This window comes from Schistocerca americana, chromosome 11, assembly GCF_021461395.2.
Source record: "Schistocerca americana isolate TAMUIC-IGC-003095 chromosome 11, iqSchAmer2.1, whole genome shotgun sequence".
In the NCBI taxonomy this organism is placed as follows: domain Eukaryota; kingdom Metazoa; phylum Arthropoda; class Insecta; order Orthoptera; family Acrididae; genus Schistocerca; species Schistocerca americana.
Window position 1 is genome coordinate 52,821,329 of NC_060129.1, and position 25,590 is coordinate 52,846,918.

The window sequence follows — 25,590 nt, forward strand, 5'->3', positions numbered from 1 at the left end:
ATTGTGAGGTGCACCAGGGACGGGGAGCTCGCTACTTGAAATTTACTGAAAGTCCAATCTGACTCACGATTCCTGATAAGGGCTTCTTTTAGGGTATATTCAATTATTTTGTGGGTTTCAGGCACTTTATTTCCAGAATGCAGCACAGTATCACTGAAAAAGAAATCTGTGAACTGTTATTAGTCGAAAATTATTCAGATACAGAACCTTTAAGCGATTTTGAACCTTGTGATTAAAAGAACGTAAGTGATGACGACATAAGTGACGATGAAAACACACAACAAGAAATTTGTTCTGATTCAAGTAATCCATCGTCTGGTGGTTTAGTAGAGGGAGTTAGTTGGCTCTCAAGTAGTTCATATTTTTGACGTAAAAATCGATTAAAGTGGTCTAGTCATCTACCAGCTAGGTCCAGAGTCAGAAGCCACACCATCATCACTCACCTGCCTGGTCTCATCGATACAGTTCGTCAAAAACGGAGCATGTCACCAATTCCGTCATGGCATTTGCTGATATCAGATGACATAATCGCACATACACTCCTGGAAATTGAAATAAGAACACCGTGAATTCATTGTCCCAGGAAGGGGAAACTTTATTGACACATTCCTGGGGTCAGATACATCACATGATCACACTGACCGAATCACAGGCACATAGACACAGGCAACAGAGCATGCACAATGTCGGCACTAGTACAGTGTATATCCACCTTTCGCAGCAATGCAGGCTGCTATTCTCCCATGGAGACGATCGTAGAGATGCTGCATGTAGTCCTGTGGAGCGGCTTGCCATGCCATTTCCACCTGGCGCCTCAGTTGGACCAGCGTTCGTGCTGGACGTGCAGACCGCGTGAAACGACGCTTCATCCAGTCCCAAACATGCTCAATGGGGGACAGATCCGGAGATCTTGCTGGCCAGGGTAGTTGACTTACACCTTCTAGAGCACGTTGGGTGGCACGGGATACATGCGGACGTGCATTGTCCTGTTGGAACAGCAAGTTCCCTTGCCGGTCTAGGAATGGTAGAACGATGGGTTCGATGAGGGTTTGGATGTACCGTGCACTATTCAGTGTCCCCTCGACGATCACCAGTGGTGTACGGCCAGTGTAGGCGATCGCTCCCCACACCATGATGCCGGGTGTTGGCCCTGTGTGCCTCGGTCGTATGCAGTCCTGATTGTGGCGCTCACCTGCACGGCGCCAAACACGCATACGAGCATCATTGGCACCAAGGCAGAAGCGACTCTCATCGCTGAAGACGATACGTCTCCATTCGTCCCTCCATTCACGCCTGTCGCGACACCACTGGAGGCGGGCTGCACGATGTTGGGGCGTGAGCGGAAGACGGCCTAACGGTGTGCGGGACCGTAGCCCAGCTTCATGGAGACGGTTGCGAATGGTCCTCGCCGATAGTCCAGGAGCAACAGTGCCCCTAATTTGCTGGGAAGTGGCGGTGCGGTCCCCTACGGCACTGCGTAGGATCCTACGGTCTTGGCGTGCATCCGTGCGTCGCTGCGGTCCGGTCCCAGGTCGACGGGCACGTGCACCTTCCGCCGACCACTGGCGACAACATCGATGTACTGTGGAGACCTCACGCCCCACGTGTTGAGCAATTCGGCGGTACGTCCACCCGGCCTCCCGCATGCCCACTATACGCCCTCGCTCAAAGTCCGTCAACTGCACATACGGTTCACGTCCACGCTGTCGCGGCATGCTACCAGTGTTAAAGACTGCGATGGAGCTCCGTATGCCACGGCAAACTGGCTGACACTGACGGCGGCGGTGCACAAATGCTGCGTAGCTAGAGCCATTCGACGGCAAACACCGCGGTTCCTGGTGTGTCCGCCGTGCCGTGCGTGTGATCATTGCTTGTACAGCCCTCTCGCAGTGTCCGGAGCAAGTATGGTGGGTCTGACACACCGGTGTCAATGTGTTCTTTTTTCCATTTCCAGGAGTGTATTTGCACTCACACTAATCATAAAATAACAGAATAATCAGAAAAGTATTAAAATAATGCTACTTACACTAACCATTTGAGTATTACGGAAATGAAAGCAACCTTTGGTTTGTTACTATCATCAAGTGTATTGAAATCTGGCCATGAAGACATACAGAGTTTATGGGCAACTGATGTAACAAGCCAAGATATATTCAGAATAACGATGTCAGTAAAGAGATTTATGTTCCTGTTATCTGTTTTGAGAGTTCAATATGTGAATTTCTGGGAAGAAAGAAGAGCTAATGAACGCGCTACTCTCACTCAGAAATATTTGGAGATTTCATTCTGAACTGTCAAAAAAAAAAAATTATAATAGCTGCTCAGAATATTTGACAGTTGATGAACTGCTTCGCCCTTTTAGAGGGAAATGTTTTTTCAAGCTTTATATGAACTCGAAGTCTGCTAAACATGGCAGCAAGATTAAGTGCCTTTGCGACGCTAAAACACACTGTCTATACAATGCTTTTATGCTATACAGGCAAAGCAATTACTTATAAAACAAGCCAACTTTCCGTTCCAATACACAATGTACTGCAGCTTGCAGAACCTTTATTTGGAACAAATAGAAATATAACTGCCGTTAATGGGTTTTCTCCTGTGGAGCTCGTTGACAGACAGATGGACAATGGTTTGACCTTCATTGGAACGATGAACGAAATTAAAAGGAAAATACCCCCATAATTTTTATCCAATAAACAACGGGTAGTAGGATCTACGTTATTTGGTTTCATGAAGGATAAAACGTTGACATCTTATGTCCAGAAAAAGGATCGAAGCGCAGTGGTGATCTCATCAATGCACCATGAGAATTCAGTCAATGAAAATAGTGGTAAACCTGACATAATTGAATTTTGCAAGAGAATGAAAGGTGGTGTTGATACATGAGATCAGAAATTCGCCAATTATTCAGTCCTAGAAGAACATTGAATATTGCGAGTGCAAGTGGATTCGTATTATGGAAGGCATCAAATGGTGTAAAGCGTATGAAAAGTAATCAGTACATAAAAGAAATTGGACTAAATTTGATGAGGCCCTTTATCACATAAAGAAAGATTATTCATCTTCAGTAGATTTGAGAGCAGGATAGATAATTTTCTAGGGGCAGCTGATGAGCCACAAAATGACCAATGACCAGAAAATTCACCTTGTAATCAATGTGGATCACGAAAAAAAGGAAAACGTTATTTATGTGGTCCTAAAACTGACAGCAAAATATCACAAAAATGCGACACTTGTTTTAAATTCATCTGTAAACGGCATGCAGGAAAAGCAGTGTTGTGTACCAAGTGCCGTTCTTCGTTCAGGTACTGATATAGATAACATTTGGACACCTCCATGTTTCGTTTTCATTGTTTTTGTTTATGACTGGTGGCATGTAGAGTCGTTGTTTAATGTTAAGCGGAGGTTATGAGAACCGCATAGTATATCTAGGTTTTTTTATGTAAGCAATCATGTAGCAATCCAAAGTAATATACTAAAATTTCTTGAAAAATATGAAACATAGGACTTAAAGTTGAACAAATAACACAATGTAAAATTTTTACTCAATAAAAGTTTATTTATATTAGAAATAAAATTTATTTTAATACAATCATTATGCATTTACATATGAATTATATCTTTTATGGGGATTGTGTTGAATTTCTATTCAAGGGTCCATCTGGACCAGCGATTTTAGTTATGTTCGTTAAACTATCACTTCCATTTAAGGGTTAACATCCATGCATTCTAATAATCAATATCCAAACATTCGATTCACGCAAAACCTCTACAATGAGGTACTGGTTTTGATGGACGACATATGCTTATCAGTCCCTAACAAACTATTGAGAATGGCTGCCCCAAATCAAGCCTCAAACAACGTTTTAGTTCACAATAAGCAATGGGAAATACTCTATGACGTTGACTAATTGGGCACATCTGTTCAAACGAATCTTCTGGGATTGGTTCCAGAACAACATATAGGCTATGACACAACCATGCATACAACTACAAGTCAATGTCGTTGACAGTATATCCTACATGCCCCAGGAGGCAAAATCAGAACGTTGTCCGTTTCATTTATTTAGAAAACATATGGTGGGTATCAAGTAGTACCCTTGCAGCTGCATCATCTGGAACTGTAGCAACTCTTTTCGATAGTGGCCAAGCATTGCTTTCAGCAACTAAATTACTGTCGCCTGTTCAATCACTGTGATATCTCTATCCAGTACCCACAAAACTGCCGTAATGGGTACAGAACTCCAATCGCGTCAGCTCATTATGAGGGACGAATGCACTACAGAGCAAAAAAGAGTTCATTGTACTCTCAGAGTAGAGAGATAATGAAGAGCACTTTGGTGGCCCACTCGTCTTCTTGTCTGCTGCTTCTTGACGAAGCTCTTTCAGCTGTACCTCATTCAGAAGCCATTGATGAAGTGAAAGCACTTCCCAAATTACCGGTATTATAGAAATATGTGCAAAACTGACTTTGGAGACGAATATCGGTGAGAAACAGCTACATGATGCATTTGCTGAACGTTATGCAACACAATTGTTCTATATTTGGAATGGAAGATTGACAACCAATAAATCAACACAAAGCATCACATTGGCAACGAACTTCCGTAAAGCCACAGCAATCACATACAAAATGATGCTAAAATTTTTCAAAATATCCCACAGAATTACAAAAGTTGTGAGAGATGGGCGATGCAGTGCTTTGTACACAACTACGCCTTTAGAGGTATTTCTTCTTATTAGTTGGATGAAGTAGTTCAAATGAGCAAAAAACAAGAGCAGTAATAAAAACCCACAAACAAATAATTAGAAAAAATGTGTTCAGATGTGTGTGAATTCCTAAGGGACCAAACTAAGGTCATCGGTCCCTAGACTTACACACTACTTAAACTAACTTATGGTAAGTACAACACACACATGATGCCCGAGGGACGACTCGAACCTCCAGCGAGACAGGCCACGCAGTCCATGACATGGCGCCTAAACCTCGTGGCCACTCCATGCCGCAATAATTAGAATGTAAAATTTAATAATTTCATTGCCTACAAAACTGAATACATTGATGATGCTTGTGGATAGGCCAGGAGCCTCTCCTGTGTGGAGTCCAGCCACTTGTTGCAAGGTTTTTCAGGTAAAGTCACCTCGGCGCCTGCGTGTCGATTGGGATGAAATGATGTTGAAGTCAACACAACGCCCAGTCCCTGAGTGGAGAAAATGTCAGCTATGCCTCACTGACCACTTTTTTTTTTCCATGTTTCTAACATTCTTGACTATACCTAGGCACACAAAGGAAAAGAAGAAGATAATGCCATCGCCAGCCACTCTTATCGTAAATGAAGCACCCCCCCCCCCCCAAAAATAAAAATGATCTCCTCAACTTCATGTGTAGCCCCAGTTAATAAGACACCATTAACGTTTACCAAAGGGAAAGGAGGATACAACGGAGATCTTTTTTAATTGTGTTTTTAAGCCATCTTGGCTGCACCAGCACTTCCCCACAAAGACTGGCAATAGCCTTCAGCATCATCGGGAGAGAATCTGGGTGGTAGGGATGCGTTAGTAATTCACTGACGCACATCTTTTCACAAGTGCGTATGAATATCTGTTCAGGGGATAGATTCTGTAAAACGGAGGAAAGGAATGTATGTTGCTGTTCCTAGCATGTATGATCCATTTGCGGAGGTGGTTACAGAAAGCACCCATAAATATTGTTGGGTCTTAGAATTCTTGACAACTGCTCAATGACAGTCATTAATGTACTGCCACAAATCGAGGGACCACCACCAAACAGGTAGTAGGCAGCATGTCCGCTAATTCAAGCTCCTGATTGAGTCTTAGTCCACAGGAAACAGTTCATGCCTGGGAAGAGAAGCTTTGGGACTGTAGTGATGTCAGGAGTCATGTGTGAGATGAATGCCCACATCTGCTCGACCAAAGGGCAAACATCATTCACCTCGCCTCCACAGATATCGTTGTAGGCCACATGTGGTATGTAATGGCGATGCTGTGAGGTGTATCCTGCGTAGAAGCGACTTTAATATCTGCTTTCTATTAACCATCGTGTATCAGGTGGATTGGACAACTGACGCAATAGTCAGGGCCTGCACTTCCCTCCATACAGCATTCCACGAGAAAAGGGGCTGTTTTTCCTCAATCACATTCAGCAGAAGCTGCAATTGCAGTGAGACATACACTACCTTGGCCGTCGGTAGACGTGGAGGGAGAAGCGGGGTCCAGATGTAGTTGTATTTATGAAAGAAATAGTTCCAGCAGGAAAAGGACGTTGGGACCTTTGTCAGTGGCGCTGGGGCAACGACAGAGACTAGTCAATAGGCTAATTAGACAAGTCGAAATACATTGCCACATCTTGACATCCAAGAATTTAAAAAGGGCAGTTGTTTGATGTTGAAGATGACAAAAGCTGAGAACTCCTTTGCGCTTCACGAGGGTGGGGGACTCATAACGGACCTTCAACAACATGCCAGCTCGGCTAACACGTGTCTATCTATTGACGGCGGGATGTGAAAAGTTTGGGCCATGTGCAGGATTTGCGATGCAAGACAAACGTTTGCATACTGCGTCCATTGTATATGTGCAGGGTTCAGAGTCAATGGAAAAGGGGCTCGGCCTGGATCCAGCATAATAAGCGCCTATTGTTAAGGGCGACAAATCGCACCAAGTTGGCAGTAAAATTCAATGCCTAGACATGTTATCACGTAACGGACCTGCAGCAGAGTAATGCATTCAGCAGACAGCCCACGTCCTATAGGCAACGCGCGAGATTTGCAAATGTTAATGACACTGCCTGAAGCAATTCCCTAGTACTCCACCCACTTCACTGCTGCTTGAACATCGTTTCTGTTGCGCAGGACAAGGACCAAGTCGCCCAAAGACTCACTGAGGAGTTGATGGAGGCCGCAAAATAACGGTTCCAGGGCGAGAACGCACAAGACTTTGGAAAGAACATCTACCACACCAATCCTTATACCAGGATGGACAGCATAAGTCGACCATCATATAGGATCCCAGATGTGAACCTCAGCTGTCTGGGAATTCCATATTTGGCGTCACTGCTGCCAGATAAGAGCGATGAACCCTTTCCAAGGCCTAGCTGAAATCAAGGGAAGCGAAAACTCCCATCAGACACAGTGTCTGCCTAAGCACAGTAATGTTACAGTACCGACATAAGGCAGTGCAGATGTTGTGACAGCCTCCTAAAGACGCCTGATTGTGGGACACTACAAAACAAGCAACCCTTCTCAGGTGTGGTGTAAAAAGTCAAGTGAAGATCCTCATGTCAGAATTCTGGAGCATCAGGGATCAATAGACACTGATGCTTCCACTCTTCAAGGAAGCAGAGAGGGTGTCGGATTTCCATATTGCCTCCATGAGCTGTCGGCATTCAGGCAAATGGAGAGTTACGTTCAGTTTCCAGGGGTATCGTGAGGTGAAAGTGCCTATCTAGGCTGCATGGTCTGAAAAACCAATGAACCATATTTCAGCTGCTCATATTCCCCAAACAATTGGGCTTGAGAGAGAGATGACGTGTATATATATGGGAATTGCTGGTATGGTGTGTGAAACCCTCCCTGTCACCATGTACTTATTTCCACGTGTCAACAAATCGAAAGTTCGCCCCCGGTAGCTGAGTGGTCAGCTCGACAGAATGCCAGTACTAAGGGCCTGGGTTCGATTCCCAGCTGGGTCGGAGATTTTCTCCTCTCAGGAGTTGTCCTCATCATCATCATTTCATCCCTATCGACCCGCAAGTCGCCGAAGTTGCGTCAAATCGAAAGACTTGCACCTGGCGAATGGTCTACCTGAGGGAGGTACTAGTCACACTACATTTACATTTTAATGAATCGTGGAGAGGGCTTCACATATGGTGTCTATTTGGCAGATGGTGTAGATGTTTACAGTTCTGATGCCATGAAGAGTGAGCGCCATGCCGCTTCTGTCAAGGAGAAAAGTGAAATCTTTTGCAATCAAGCCTTCACAGAGAAGGACGTCATGCCACAGCCAATGGCAGATGCATGTAAATCGTGAGTGGTGTATCTGAAAGAGCTGACGAAATACATGATATAGATCTCCTGAAGGAGGGGTATGTCTGCACCTGCTGTGTTCTGTGAGCCTTGTAACATCGTTAGTATATGGCGCGCATTGATGTTACTGAAATTGAGCATGGCCTGTATTATTTAGTCCCCATGCCCACCTGGAAAGTTACGGGCACTCTGTCAGTGGCTGTGCATGGTATACCAGCTGGGCTTCTGTAGCATTGTCAGTCACTGTGTTGTAGCTCTACCCCATACCACCATCTGAACACTCCCTTCGGTAGCACAAGGCAGTAGTGTTGTGTCATCCTCTACCTCATATTCCCAGAAGCTCATTACTATAGATGTTGTGCCATCTGCTGTGCACACAAGTGGAGTCGTTACCAAAAGAGTTATGCCACCTGGGATGCACGCAAAAAGGGTTGGCACGACTGTGTCACTATGACATTAAGCAATCATGAGACAAGGTGTTAGAGGACTTGGCGTCATCAGACATTTGGTCTTCATCAGGCACCATTTGTTAAAGGTAGTCATCCAATGGTCACAGTGCCATTTCTGGCGCTTCCATTGCCAACATGCTTTTCAGAGTTGTGGCAGCAATTGTCCATTGGCTCAATGGCTGACAGAAGGAAGGCAGAAGTCGGTACAATACTAGCAGCCATTTCTGTGTTGTTGTCATCGGTGCTAGGCAGGAGAGTATCTCCTCCCGTTAACAGCTGCGGTTCCAGTGACGTGATAAGTGCCAGATCAGTCTCTGCGATGGCAGTCATCGTTTGTAATGGATCATGTGAGTAGTGCTGAAGATCTGCAGTTCACGCAGTGACCACAGCATCGATGACAGGATGGACAGTAGACGTCGCAATGTGGGCAGCGTCGTTGAGCGGTGTCTCTCCAAGCCAGAGCCAGCGGCTGTTTTTGAGGAATGTCCTTCACAGTTGCAACAGGCACAGGTATGGAGCTGCATGTCATATGTGACGATGGCCCTGCATTCTCCTATAACCAGGTATATTTATTTATTTTACTTATGCATTTATTTTAGCTGGCAAGATTAGGGCCTTCAGGCTCTCTCTCACACCTAACCAGGTATACTCAGATAGAACGAATTTCAGTTTGTACAGAACATCGTGGACATACCACTTGTTATACTGTATTAATATTAAAGAAAAAAATAGAGATTATAACAGTAGTTCAAGGATAATTATAACAATCAAAAAATAGTTATAACAATCAAGAATAATAATAATAGTAATGCCTATGTATATGAAAGTAAACATATTTTTCTTTTATGAATGTCAGTCCTATCCCTAGTTGGAAATTTTCTCGTTATGTTCTTGCAGCTTGGAGGTATTCACATCGAGCAGTGGCATAAGACGATAGAATGGGGTGAAAGAGATATAGAAGAGGAGCTAGGTTAGAGGAAGAAAAATAAAATGGTAAACTTTGAAGCTATGATGGAGAAGAGAAAGAAAGAGATGAGAGGGGCACAACAATGGTGGCTATACCGTCCCTAATATGTAAGTTTTGAGTTCCCTCCTGAATGTTGAGTGGTTCTGGATAAGATGCAGATCACAGGGGAACGCGTTCCATAGTCGTATGGCTGAGATGGAGCATCACACGGAGAAAGATTTTGTGTTATGTAAGGGTAAAGCCAAAATGCTAGACGTATCCGATCTGGTATTGCGGTTGTGGAATGACGATAGGTGTTTAATGTGAGAAGATAAGTATTGGGGGCACCAATGACTAAGAAGTCGCTGAAGTAAGCACATCGTGCAGAGATCGCGTACCTTATGTGGGCGTATCCAATCTAGCTGGGAGTGTGAAGGAGTGATTTGATAATACAACCGTATATTGCATACGCATCTAACGCAAGCATTCATCACTAGCTCGAGGCATCTCGAATTTTCACTATTTGTGCCGTGTTGAACTACATCACAGTAGTATAGATTAGGCGCGATTAGTGTTTGGACAAATTTTTGTTTAACGTGGGTTGGAAATATTTTTTCTAAATTTTTGGATTGCATGTATGGAGGAGAGTGATTCCCAGCACGCTGTGACAGTTTGTTCTTCCCAGTTTAGGTGTTCATCCAAGATTATTCCAAGTTATTTTACTGTTTTTTGGTAGGGTAGTTGGGTAACATTGAGGAGTATTTGAGGGACTGTTTCGCGAAAGTACCTGCTGATTATCTTTTAATAAGATATAAGAATGACCTGCGATTTCTTGGGGTTTAGTTTCAGACCTAGATTCTGTGCCCATCGAGAAAAAGACCAAAGATCTGCGTTCATACTCGCTACTGCGTCAGCAATGTTCTTGGGGCTTGCACTTGTGTACAGTTGGATGTCGTCGGAATATAGATGGTAGTTGCAGGAGTAAATCACGGAAGAAATATCATTAATGTACAGTGAGATGAATAGTGGACCAAGGACGGAGTCCACAGCGCACGTTTTTCCATGATGACTCCTCCGACCCATTGGCTTATGTTTTTGAGGTAGCTGTCGAACCAGTGCATTGCGCTGTTTGAGAAATTCAGCTGTTTCATTTTAGTTAGTAATATATCAAAGTCAACAGTATCAAAAGCCTTGCTAAAGTCAAGCAGTGTGAGGATGGTAGCTTCACGTCTGTCCATAGCGTGTTTAATGTCATTAGTTACTTTGATTAATGCAGTTGCTGTACTATGGTGCTTTCGGAATAATGGCACATGCTTCTCTAATTCAACTTTCGGTTGACGGACAATGTTGAGAACAGGATAGGTATCAAAGATTTTCCATCTGTCGGCCTGGTGACTGTGTACATTGCCATATGGCTTGGAAGACGACATGACGATATGTGGTGGGACCTCAATTGGGAGCTCAAAGACCCTAATTGAATGGAGGCCCCACCATGTCCGTCAGGGTCCTTAAACTTGACGTTTGGCACGTGATGGATCTCAATGTCGGTACACAATTCTTTGGTGCGCATATTGACACCTTCAACGTTACCAGTAATAGAAAAGTGAATGTATAGTTACAACCTGTGGGTCCAGGCGAAGATCATCCCGTACAACTCATTTTCGAAAGGTCGTAGTCGTGCACATTCAACTCGAAATCTGATCCTGGTCGCCATCCGGCGTTCAGTGTGCGCCACGGCTCGCACGTAACAGGGAGCAGTGCACGGAGCCGCGGTGGGGAGTAAACAGAGAAACCGCGCGTGTGCTCTCCACGACGGGCAGGACGCGATCAGTCATCCGCGTGCCATGGCTATGCGAGCCGAACTATCACTCAGTCATGGAGGCGGACTATGAAACTGAATGACCTTTAAAAACAAATCAGTCTGCATATTTCTATGATTTTTCTACATGCAGTCTTTTTGGCACAATGGACTGTGCGTTTTCAGTTTTAACCTAGATATTTAGTTAGAAACCCGGCAAGTGGGAAGCACTAACAATGAAATTATTCTCCTTGTCGCCAAAGCGATTACCTGCAATCTAATTTTCTATCTGACAAGATCGAGAAATAGGAAAACTCGCTCTTATTAAGTATTTCGCAAAAATTAAGTCTTAACATGAGAAGGAAATATTTAGATACAGGTACTGTAGACTGAGGTGAACTAAGCCTACAAATGGAATGGCTTCTCTCTTCTACCCGACGCAGTTCGCACAGTTCAGAACTGGAGCCTGAACTTAAGTAAGAGGACATGTGACGGGACATCCTCCTCTAGCACTACTTTTCCATAACAGTACTTGTCGATAGCAGTATTATTTTCGGAATCTTGGACCAGTCAATATTATCTCAGCTACTTTTCTGAAAACTTTCATATAATTTCAGACATAGCATGTAATATTTCGAACTAAAATTTATGAAATGGAATTACTTTATAAAATATTTTTTTTAAATGTCACAATCGATAACTACTACTTCTGAATGTATAGTTAAAATAATTTTTTTACAAACATTTGAAATTACGACTTATTGTCACCCTTAAAATTTCTGTAATTAATTATGCAATCCTGTACTGTTTTCTTTGTTGATTTCTGGATTCATTTATGAAACAATAATCGAAATTAATTATGTAAATAAATCTAGTAAGAATTCATTTGTTAACCAAAATTGTAAACCCTTTCGAATATTATTACTTCTGCAGAGTGAGAGAGTCGTAAGCATGTCTGTGATCGGACGTATTTTTGTGCGAACACTTTAATTTCGGCTTTGTTAATGCGAAAAATCAAAATGCTGTTGGTATACTACAAAATGAGAAAATATATTTGTGTAAAAAACTTGCTGCAACCACAATCTTCAAATGTATTTGGCTTAAACCAAGTGCGAGGAGCTGATGTGACATTTATATCTTCAAAGAATCAGACCTCCTGAAAAGGAGAACTGCAGAAAACAAAAACTGACAAGCTAAGTAATCTAGAAAGTTAACAGTAATCTTCGCTCCTCTCAAATCATCATAGAAACTTTTGCCTTATGTTGACAACAGATGGAAGGTGGAAGGCGGAATGAGACTACAAACTGACAGAACGGTTTCAGTCTTCTAATCAGAGGCAGTCCGCACATTCCCCCATTAGGAGGCCAGAACGAAGGACATTTACTTCCTGGGAATCGGCTGTACTCACTCTCAAGGGAGGAAAATTCGTTCACACGGATTCTAACTTCCAATATGTACGGGAAACAAGAAGCAAACGAACTATATTTTACTAAGAGAAAGTCCACATCAAACAGTTCCTTTCCCAGAACAGTTCATTTCAAGTAGTTCGTTCGTGAAACACACATACTTAAACATACCTATTCATATGCATATAAACCAAAACTATCGGGCGAAGGGACTGTATATCTACGCACTGGTACTGCAATAAATCAGAATGAGCTCCTAAAAATTCAACCAAATTCCTTAATTCACTTCATTTGTCAGGCCTTCCGCTGGAAATTTGACTGGGTGTCATTCTTCTTCGAATCATAAAGCCACCACGATTTTCCAATGGTACCACTTTTTTTGCAAAAAAAGAGGATAATATCATTGAAACCACAATGTTAAACGGGGACATTGCAGGATAAGATATACTAATGCATCAAAATCCAATGATTCCAGCAGATATGCCACTCGAGTTGAAACGTTTGCTGTTCCCACTTGCGACTCACATTTTTAGAAACCAGCAGCAAAGCACAGGAACTTTCGCTGAAAGTGTGATTACTAAATTAGGCTAATACATCGTTCTCACATGCTGCATATGGCCTGATGACACGTTGGAAAACCTTCTGATTTATTCGTGTCCGCGCCAGATGGAGAAATAAAAAATACTGTGTATTCAAAAATATTTCACTACACAGAACTTATATACAAACACTTCGTTTGTTTGAATGGTAATGGAACGCATGCACAGTACTCGACACGACTCGAAAATCGAACCTTAAGTGCTTAACGTGGCTGAAATAAAAGTAGTGCATTGGTCTGCGGATATCCAACAATAATTATGAAAGGAAGACAATTGACTGTGCTTTTAAAGGAGTACGTGTGCGTTCAAGGGGAAGACATATGACAAGAACATTTACTGATTAAGACTAGTAAGTTATGTCTGGATATATGTACAAACTACATAACCACAGATACGTTTTCCGTGTTGTTACAAACGTATGGAAGGCAAAGTTAACAGGAAATACGCAAAGAACGTGTATGTCTGTGTATACAGTGAGATTTATGATGAGTCATCTACACTGGAGTGCCAAAGAAACTGGTATAGGCCTGTGTATTCAAATACGTAGATATGTAAACAGGCAGAACACGGCGCTGCGGTCGGTAACGCTTGTATAAGGCAACAAGTGTCTGGGGTAGTTGTTAGATCGGTTATGCTGCTTTTAATGGCAGATTATCAAGATGTAAGTGGGTTTGCACGTGGTGCTATAATCGCTGCAGGAGCGATGGGACACAGCATCTCCGAGGTAGCGATGAAGTGGGGAATTTCCCGTACAAACATTTCGCTCAACGTAACTGAAGTGCCATCCTTCCGCAAATTGCTGTAGATTTTAATGCTGGGCCAGCAACAAGAGTCAGGCTGCAAACCATTCATCATCGATAACGGACTTGCGTACCCTTGATGACAACATGACACAAGTCTTCACGCCTCGCGTGATCCAGTCAACAACGGCATTGGACTGTTGATGTCTCTAAACATATTGCTTGGTTGGGCGAGTCTAGTTTCAAATTGTATCGAGTGGACGGAAGTATGGAGACAACCTCAGGAATCCATCGACCCTGTATGTCAGCAGGAGATTGTTCAATTTGGTCGATGCGCTGTAATGGTGTGGCGCTTGTGCTGTTGGAGCGATATGGCACCTCTAATACGTCTGGACACGACTCTGACAGGTGACACGTACATAAGTTTCCTGTCTGCATCCATTTGTGTCCATTGTACATTCCGACGGATTTTGGCTATTTCAGAACGACAATACGACACCCCACACGTCCAAAACTGCTACAGACTGGCTCCAGGAACACTCTTCTGAGTTTAGACGCTTCCACTGGTCACCATACTCCCCAGACATGAACATTGTTGAGCATAAGTGAGATTCCTTGTAACGTGCTGCTCAGAAGAAATCTCCACCCCTTCGTACTCCTACGGATTTATGGACAGCCGGACAGCCCTGCAGGATTCATAGTGTCAGTTCCCTCGGCACTACTTCAGACATTAGTCGAGTCGATGCCACGTCGTGTTGCGGCACTTCTGCGTGCTCGCGGGGGCCCTACATGAAATTTCTTTGGTTCTTCTGTATATTCTAATGTTGATGCATTAATTTGTTCTGAAAGCGGTGCTGATATTCAAGACAATAAAAGCGGGTTAAAAGCTGTGAGCTATATGGGGAAGTTAACCTTGCATTACTGAGCCACTGTTTCACCAGGTGTCCAGTCTAGCTTACCAAATTCCCAACCATACTAACATTAATTATAATATTTTAGCAGTCATCTTACGATAACCAGTGATATATGTATAAAAAGACAATTTAAATAAAAAGAAATAAATCAGTTTATATTTGGACATTTATTTTAACATTGATCATTGTTCCGTTAAAATTTTAGCATATTAAACTTGATTCATAACTAAACTGGTGCCTTATTTAGGATTGTGAAAATGTGAGTTTGTAGTCTTACGGAACACATCAAATATGGAGCCAAGATTGGGAGACTGCATACAACACTGCATTCATAAAATAACACCCAAAGAACGTTGAAACATATGCAAGAGGAAATTGACCACAACCAACCGATTCAATTTTCACCCAAAGAAGTTATGTTCGTAGTGCAATCCTGTCCATCATGAAATTACCACACACTGGTATACTAAATTCATACTAACTCTCTGTGAAATATTCCCGAAAAAAATAGCTGAGGGCTACTTTGATGATTACACTACATGCTTCACGTGGTCAGCTTGGTTTACACAAAGAGTGTAACTCCGCAGTAATTTTGATATTTAAAATAAATTACCTGGAAACACAAATTACAAAAAAGAAAAAACCTTGAACTGGCTACTATCGTCTTACTATTTACCTGATAGGTCAAACAATTGTATATGCACGTGGTACTGGTCTCACAAAGTACACCCCACGTGGGTTGAACATAAAGAACAGTTGCTATATTGAAAAATATTGTCAAGACGAGATGTTATAATCTCACGCACATTCGTATTTTACATTGATGATCTTAGTTAGAGTTACAGATCATCCACATGTGGTTCCACTTTACTCACAAAGTAGTGACAAAGCAACTACTGGAAGATATTCTGAACTTCACACTCGAATTACACTGCATTGCAATTTAAGATAACATTAGGTATTTTAGATCTAAACCTGAAATAAAGGTGATTAAATTTTCAGTTAGGCTGAACTTAAGAAATCCATTGTCCAACAGACTTAGCAGACATGCGCTTAGCCAGAGATCTTACCACTTCAGATGCTCGCCGCAGACAGACTGCCGTGGGTCCCTCCTCAAGGGTGCCTCACAAATACAAACGGAAGTGACCAGAGAGGCAGCTTCCTATACCAACATGACAAGGGACGGAGAGGTCCATACTAAGAATAGAAACCTCTTTGCTTTTAGAAAGCGTAGCTACTTGTTCCGACGTTGGCCCTACTGTTCTCTAGCAGACGGGCTTGTCTGCAACCATCAAGCATGCAACTAGAAATACATTTGCTCATTCATCCCTTCACACAGAAGGGAAGGGGGATGACAGTATCTTATCACATACAGTATATAAAAGAAAGCGGATGTAGGTTCCGTATGAGACTGTGTGACATGAATTACATATAAACTGTGTTTGAAAGTGTAGTAGTGTGACAGATCGTTCTTGATTATGTGTAAAAGTAACACGTTCCACTGCTCAGTCTGCTCCCAGATAGAGTCAGAAACACCACAGTAAATTTTGAAGTGGAATGTATGCTGTAAATGACAATAGATTTAAGAAATTAACATGAAAGGAATCCAACAGAGACCTTTCAGCGTATAACATTCAAATGCTTAGTGTGTGTAGTTAGTTATACGTACAGATCGGACACCATCCTACATGTAGACATACATGGTGTAATGGGTATACGTGCAAATATTTCTATTTGTGAGTGAGAACAGAGTACTAAACAATATTATATTAGTACTTGCGTCATTTGCAGACTAATAATTATTATTTGCAAGTACATACGGAAAAAGCAAAAAATTGAAAATGTACCTTTCTATAGGCAGCAGATAAAGTATTGAAGGGTAGATGCGTACAAGCAAACTGAAAGTCTAGTGACAGGCGTACTCAATTTTTACGTACAATTACGACGGTGAAGTACACAAGATATATAAAAACTGAAAAAAGTATATATGGTTGCTAAATACTAAAGTGCCTATACAATTTAAGTTAATCATATTAATCTTTAATTTCTGTCTCAGAAATCTTTAATTTTTGTGTTAGAAAAATCTGGTAACAAACAGATGTAAAATGCATACAGGATAGACGTCTTTCGTTATTCTGAAGTTAGACCAGACATTATAGATAAATCCTAGTGAATTAACAAAATACACACAACAGTATAATGTTCACTGACGAAAGAAAGATACTGAAGCAATGGCCCGTTCTCTGTTGACCACACAGGGGAAGTAAGAGAAGAAATGTGAAAACATCACCGAGTTTTTTAGCATCGAGGAACAGAGTGTGTAGTCTCGAGACGGACTTGCATTTAGAGCAAAACATCTTTTAAACCCTGATTCCCTGGCCACCAAGTTGTCTTGGCGTGGAATTCGACGACCACGGTGAGGTACAGCTCTCTGTCCTCTGCAGGGATCAGCCTGCCAGCTCTCCTGTAGGCGTGGCGGCCACAGGGAGACATACGACAACAACATTTAATGAGTAAGCACTGAAAGTCGTGTGTGGATGTACGTACAAAGTGACATAACTACCGAAATGTTTTGTGTGTGGTTACAAATGTGTGAAAGGGAAAGCCAACAGGCAATGCACGAACGATATGTATACGTGTATGCAGTGATTCTGTATACCTGTTTCAAAATGGTTCAAATGGCTCTGAGCACTATGGGACTTAACATCTGTGGTCATCAGTCCCCTAGAACTTAGAACTGCTTAAACCTAACTAACCTAAAGACATCACACACATCCATGCCCGAGGCAGGATTCGAACCTACGACTGTAGCTATACCAGTTTCAATACTGCCTATATGTGAAAGGCAAGTTCATGGTGTCAGCTGTTCTGAATCAGCAACTTAAATGTCCAAACGCCACCTTTAGTAACGCTTTAGCGGGAGGTAGACGAGAATGCATTTTTCGTCCAAGCAACCCCTTTCCAATGTCTTAAGACGTGGCGCACGGTCCACCTCCAGAAACATGTGTTCCTCCTGCAGCAGTGCGACTCTGCGGCTTATCACTGGCACTGAGGAGAGTTGACACTGAAAATGGACAGCGACAGGTCATATGTAAAGCACACCTGTGCCAAGACGCAATCAATAATTCCACTGCCTGATAACGGTGAACTCATTGATAACAATGCCACCACAGCAGACTTATTAAACACGTTTTCCGAAACGAATTCACCAAAGAAGAAAAAGTAAATATTCCTGAATTCCAATTAAGGACAACTGCCAAGATGAGAATCGTAGTAGACATCCACGGTGTAGCAAGTAGGTTAAATCACTTAATAAAGGTAAGGCCTCCAGTCCAGATTGTATCCCACTCAGGATCCCTTCCGATTATGCTGATGCTATAGCTCCATGTTTAGGAATTATAAACAACCACCCGCCCACAGAAAGTTCTGTACCTAAAGACTGGAAAATTGCCCAGGTCACACCAATACCAAAAAATGGAAGTAGGAGTAATCCGCTAAATTACAGGCCCACGTCACTAACGTCGGTTTGTAGTAGGGTTTTGGAACATATACTGTGTTCGAACACTATCAATTTCCTCGAAGAAAACGATTTATTGACACATAGTCATCACGGATGCAGAAAACATCGTTGTTGCGAAACACAACTACTCAAGACGTAATGAGTGCTATCTACAGGGGATGTCCAATTGATTCCATGTCTTTAGATTTCTAGAAGACTTTCGACACCGTTCCTCACAAGCGTCTTCTAACCAAACTGCATGATTATGGAAAATAGCCTCAATTGTGCTGCTGGGTTCGTTATTTCCTCTCAGTAAGATCTCAGTCTGTAGAAATAGACGGAAAGTCATCGATTAAAACAGAAGCAATATCCTGCGTTCCACAAGGAAGTGTTGTAGGCTATCTGTAGTTCCCGTGCCGGGTAGCCGAGCGGTTTGGGCCGCCTTGTCACGCTCCGCGCGGCTCCCTCGTTGGAGGTTCGAGTCCTTCCTCGGGCATTGGTCTGAGATTTTTATGAGATATTGAAGCATATGTGATCTATATGTCTCGATTTCTCCATCATGGTACAAAGTGAAAACTATTGTGTGCAGCAGGAGGATTATGTGTGGAAGATGAAGTTCATACATTCGTTTGACAAGCTGTAGCATGCACCACATTGTCATTCATTACTTCTATTATTTGAAAATAAAAATTTATTGATGATAAATTATGTAATAGCTACAAATTGTTGCGAAATAGTCATTATATACATGATCTTTTAGAAATAATTTAGTATTGTGAGCGAAACGCAGTTAGGCACAGTTATTTGTACTCCTCATAAAATTTAATTTTATCCATTGGGGCGTTGTGCCACTACCCTACAAAATGTTGGGTGTTGTCATATTGGAATATGTCAGAAGTTGCCATCTAGCTATGCCCACCACCTCTATGTCACGTTTCTAGAAAGTCATTCCTGACTGTGACAGCAGTTACTTGCTCCCCTGTATCAGTTCCTGGAGAGAAACATGCTGGTACAGCAGTTAAGGGCAGAGGGATACAGATTTCAGGCATGAAATATCATTGTTTTCTTCAATAACTGCAGAAATCCGTACTGGGTGTTGAATAATGTATGCTCTTAGTTTTGTGCTAGATATTCATTGTGATACTTTGAGCAGGTAATTGTAGAAAGAGGCCTCTATTCGTTCTGTGGCATTTTGTACAAGCAAATAGGGAAGTTTTAAGAGGAGTTGTATTAGATTTTCAAAAGTATTATTTCCTTCATCTACACACTATAATCTATGTTGGGTGTAAATTTTATCCTGATAGCAGCTTTAGAAATGCCTTTAAATTGTGGCATTGATTAACTCTGCACTGACAGCCACTCACACTTTTTCCAACACTTGGGAAACTGTGTTCCAGAATCGCTGACAGTGGGACTCGTTCAGGAGGCTGAGGAGGACACGGCCGTGAATCTCGGAGCCCTGCTGGACGCCGGGGACGGCGCTGTGGTGACTCTGCTGGCTGGGGACACGCGGCTTGTGGCTCATAGGGCTGTCTTGGCCGCCAGGAGTCCCGTGTTTGCGGACATGCTCCGTCGCGTCACTGTAGAGGGCAGCAGCAGCCAGCTCGTACTCTCGGACACAGAGGGTCCTGTGCTGCGCCAGGTGCTGGCATACCTCTACACCCTGCAGGTGCCGCAGCTGCCCAGCATGGCCCCAAAGCTGCTGGTCGCCGCCGACGTATACGGCCTGTCGGTACTGAAAGCGCACTGTGAGCAACAGGTGGTCGCCCAGCTGTCTGTCGAGACTGCGGCAGCTGCAGGTGTTATCGCGATTAGGCATTCCGCCAACAGGCTGAAGCAGGCCGCCGTCGCCTTCATAAAGGCCCACTTGCTCCATGTGATGGCGACGCAGGGCTGGGCTGAGGCTGTAGTCAACGACCCACAAACTGTTGTGGAGTTGGTTCACCTGATTGCAGAGACACCGACAGACACCAGGTAAGCGTGAGACAAGTCACAATTCCACGTTACACAGCGATAAGTGTGTGTACTACTGCCAGGCCTACAATGTCCACCACAAAGTTTAATTAGATGTGCATGCGCAGTAAAATACAGTACTACTGATATCCATTTTCTTGTATACACTCTGTGATCAAATGTATCCAGACGCCTGGATGAATTTGACTTACAAATTCAATGAAGCCCTCCATCGGTAATGCTGAAATACACTGTGGTGTTGGTTCACCCTTAGCCTTGATCTCAGCTTCCACTCTCGCAGCCATTCGTTCAATCAGGTGCTGGATGGTTTGTTGGGGAATGGCAGCTCATTCTACACGGAGTGCTGCACTGAAGAGAGGTATCGGTGTTGGTCGGTGAGACCTGGCACGAAGCTGGCGTTCCAATATATCCCAGATGTGTTCTGTAGCGTACAGGTCAGGACCCTGTGTGGGCCAGTCCTTCACAAAGAGGTTACTGTCATGCAACCACTCGGCCACAGCCCATGCATTATGAACAGGTGCTCGATCATGTTGAAAGATGTAATCACCATCCTCCAACTGCTCTTGAACAGTTGGAAACAAGAAGGCGCTTAAAACATGAATGTAGGTCTGTGTTGTGATAGTGCCACGCGAAACAACAAGGGGTGCAAGCATCCTCCATGACAAATACGACCATATCATAAAACCACCGCCTCTGAATTTTACTGTTGTCACTACACACGCTGGCAGAGAGCGTTCACAGCACATTCGCCATACCCACACCCTGCCATCCTATTGACACATTGTGTACCATGATTGGTCACTCCACACAATGTTTTTCCACTGCTCAATCGTCCAATGCTTTCGCTTCTTACACCAGGCACATATCTTCGTGATGTGTGGCTTAAGAGCAGCCGTTAGACCATGAAATCTTAGTTTTGTCACCTTCTGCCTAACTGTCATTGTACTTGTAGTGGATACAGTGACGAATCACGGTACAAAATGTTGCCATCCGATGGCAGGGAGTGGGTGTGGCGAATCCTTGGTGTACGTCATTTGCCAGTGTGTGTAGTGCCAACAGTAAAATTCGGAGGCGGTTATGATGAAGAGCAATTCGTGGACGGAGATTGCATCTTTCAACCTGATCAAGCACCTGATAATAACGCATGGCCTGTGCCGGAGTGGATACACAGCATAAACATCCCTGTAATGGACTGGCCTGCACAGAGTCCTGACCTGAATCCTACAGAACACCTTGTGATGTTTTGGAACACCAACTTCGTGCCAGGCCTTGCCGACTGACAACGACACCTCTCCTCAGTGCACCCTCCATGAAATATGGGCTGCCATTCCCCAAGAAGCCTCCCAGCACCTGATTCAACGTATGCCTGCGTGAGTAGGAGCTGTCATCAAGGCTAATGTTCGGCTGATCCCATATTATATTCTAGCATTACCTATAGAGTGCGCCACGAACTTGTAATTCAATTTCAGCCAGGTGTCTGGATACTTTAGATCACGTAGTGTACCTTAGAATGCTGCAGCACAGTTCAAGGTGGGCAGCAACGTATTTTAAATTCCCCATTCGTGATTTTCTCATTCTGTAAAACTTGAAATATTCGTGGTAGTGGAGTAGTCAGTCACATTAGTCGCTACACCCATATCAGTACAACAGTTTTTTGTGTTGTGTATCTCCATTTTACGTTCTAGATATATATTTGGGATTCGCTGACAAGTTCTGTAACAAAATCCATTAACTCTAACGAAGTATTCGAGGGGTATTAGAAATAAGATTTTTGAAGTTTACTATGCTCTAAGGAAAATGTTGTCATTCTCAATCGGAGCATATATGGAACATCTCTCTTAAAGAAGGTGATATAAAAACACAATTCTTAAACACCACATGACCACCTCACAAGAAAGACGACAGGGTTTCACAACAGCTCTGCCGCTTCAGGCAGTTCCGCATAATGCTCTGTCTTCCTTCACATTTCCTTCCCACTTCTAGTCTGTTGTTTCTCGTGATATTGCCATACTTCAGTGCACTAGCTTGTGCAACACACAAAGGAAGGCGCTTTTTGTGTGAAATCTCCGTTCTTGGCTCTTAGAGAAGGGTCTGTCAAATATCTACTGACCAGTCTTTGCTTAATTTTCCCTGTGGCTTTAGTAAAGATTAGTCCTGAAGTGTTTTCTTCTGCTAGAGCTTAGGGGTTTCCTTATCTGACCTGTTCCAGTTATTGGTCCATTCCTAACCACGTCAAAATGAGAGAGATCTTTAGATCCTTCTATTCTTCGTTATCAATATATCCCGTTATAAATACTCACTACAATGCTAGTGATAAGTAATTATCATAAGTTACTTTTATTGTTAGATATGTCTGAATATTTATGCACTACTTACTGAGCTGCTTCAAAAACTGGAATTCATATCCTTCAGATAATAATCCGTACACTCAGTGATTCATTTCTCATTTATTTATAAACGAAAATTAATGTTGAATGAAACTGCTTATCGCCACAGCTATGTTTTTAAGATGCCTATTATTTACAAATTAACTCTAAATATGTAATTCTATCTGAATTATTTAGAAGCAAAGTTGGGAAACGCCCTTCTTAACTTAAATAGGGTGCATGTCACAAAACCTAACCAGTATCTTCTTCATTGCGTCAAGCTATGTACACTATTGCATTGCTTACCATGACAACCACTTCACACAAGTATCCATCCACGTTACATGCATATACATAATGCCTCTCTTTTTATGTCAATGGTAAATTCATTGCCCAGTTTCTTCATGAGAAATCACAAACGTTAACCAACACACAAACACACATACACACACACACACACACACACACACACACACAGAGAACAAAACTACAACTGGCAAAACTAGAAACTGCCACATCTTCAGTAGTTCTCATTTGATACACAGATCTCCCAACAGTTACTGCCATTAAATACCACTGCTACCTGCAGCATGGTTTGCACGGCTCTTGAAATACTTGTCTTTTTCCATCACAACACTTGCTTCATAAGCACCACTTGTAAATTCCACATTGTCCAAACACCAGCCACAACTTTTTCACAGGTTATCACACTGCATACAAACTTCCATCAACTGGCATATGTAGCATAGTTCCTTTGTCTGTGCATTGCACTTATATTTAAATTATTAAGCACTAATATAACACACACACACACACACACACACACACACACACACACACACACACACACACACACACACACACTCACACACACACACACACCCACACACACACACACACACACACACACACATACACACACACTAATCACAGTCTGATAAATATCATTACACTGAACACAGTAACGAAAGAAAATTCTTGATTTCAGTGAGTGACAACCTGTGATCAGCACTTAGGCGTAAATATATATTATATAATTAATGTGTCTGCTTATTTTACTGATCATACTCATAGACTCGTTCAGCCTCCCAGTCAGGTACTATTCAATGTTCACCTGTTTCGTGTGGGTGCTCATTGGCCAGTGTGAATCAAATAAATCTATTGGCCGAAGTTTCAATTCTGTGATAAAGGTTTTAATGTAAGTTAAATTTTTACTGCAGTAGCTTCGTAATATGACAAATATTGTGCTCCATTTTTCTCTAAATTTCCTTCCCCAGTCATTTCAGAAGTATCTGTCATCATTGCTGCATTAGAAAATTGTAGCGAAATACAGGAAGATCTGCAGCGGATAGGCACTTGGTGCAGGGAGTGGCAACTGACCCTTAACATAGACAAATGTAATGTATTGCGAATACATAGAAAGAAGGATCCCTTATTGTATGATTATATGATAGCAGAACAAACACTGGTAGCAGTTACTTCTGTAAAATATCTGGGAGTATGCGTACGGAACGATTTGAAGTGGAATGATCATATAAAATTAATTGTTGGTAAGGCGGGTACCAGGTTGAGATTCATTGGGAGAGTGCTTAGAAAATGTAGTCCATCAACAAAGGAGGTGGCTTACAAAACACTCGTTCGACCTATACTTGAGTATTGCTCATCAGTGTGGGATCCGTACCAGGTCAGGTTGACGGAGGAGATAGAAAAGATCCAAAGAAGAGCGGCGCATTTCGTCACCGGGTTATTTGGTAACCGTGATAGCGTTACGGAGATGTTTAATAAACTCAAGTGGCAGACTCTGCAAGAGAGGCGCTCTGCATCGCGGTGTAGCTTGCTCGCCAGGTTTCGAGAGGGTGCGTTTCTGGATGAGGTATCGAATATATTGCTTCCCCCTACTTATACCTCCCGAGGAGATCACGAATATAAAATTAGAGAGATTAGAGCGCGCACGGAGGCTTTCAGACAGTCGTTCTTCCCGCGAACCATACGCGACTGGAACAGGAAAGGGAGGTAATGACAGTGGCACGTAAAGTGCCCTCTGCCACACACCGTTGGGTGGCTTGCGGAGTATCAATGTAGATGTAGATGTAGATATTTACCATATGTTCCCCCTACCGCCCAGTCTATAGCATATGACCTACGAACACCATCTGATAGACATAGTAGCAAATTAAGTACATTTAAAAGTTTTGCCAATCTAACTTCTGAGTGACTGTAGCTCGGTATGTTAAACTGCTAGTATGAGGAACTCAGGAGAAGCAGCGTGTAAACTGATTGTCTCACTAGTAAGTCATTTATCTTAGTGGGTTAGTGGACCAACTGTTGCCTTTGGCTGTATTGGTCCCATTATCTGTGGAATGACAGCTGCCCAGTGGTCTCTGTCTTAATACATGTATCAGAACAGTCTACATCTGCACTGTGGGCCAGCCACTGACACAGCAGGACCAACCCCCAATATACAGCCACACAGTGAGCACAGCGGCTGTGGCTGGACCCTCACCACAGCTGTGCAGACCACAGGTCCCCACTCAACCCCGGTCTGTGGCATGTCGTGATTTCTGTCACTACATAAGCTTATATTTAAACAACTTAGAGGAAGGTGGCGTTAGCGAAGTGTTATGGCGAAAAAATCGAATTTTAGTTTCTAAAAAGCAGAGATGGCAATGGTTAACAGTAAACTTATTGTTTTAATTGATATCAACATCTTTCTTTGTATTATGTTCATTCAGTGTGGTAGTATGGGGATTGTTTCCTAAGCTAAAATTCTTTTCCAAAGTTTCTGTATATATTAATGTAGTGGATGGAGTTTCTAGTTTCATTGTTGGTTATATATCTCCCAAATTAATCTGGAAGG

General features: G+C 42.7%; 1 protein-coding gene across 1 annotated transcript in view; it reads left to right on the top strand.

The window, feature by feature from the left end:
• LOC124553860 (poly [ADP-ribose] polymerase tankyrase-1-like) overlaps nucleotides 1–25,590 on the top strand; it is an 82,080-nt gene that overhangs the window by 28,246 nt on the left and 28,244 nt on the right. Inside the window, exon 2 of the mRNA XM_047127853.1 lies at nucleotides 19,791–20,367. Coding sequence (XP_046983809.1) covers nucleotides 19,791–20,367 — 577 coding nt within the window. The remainder of the gene's footprint in view (nucleotides 1–19,790; nucleotides 20,368–25,590) is intronic.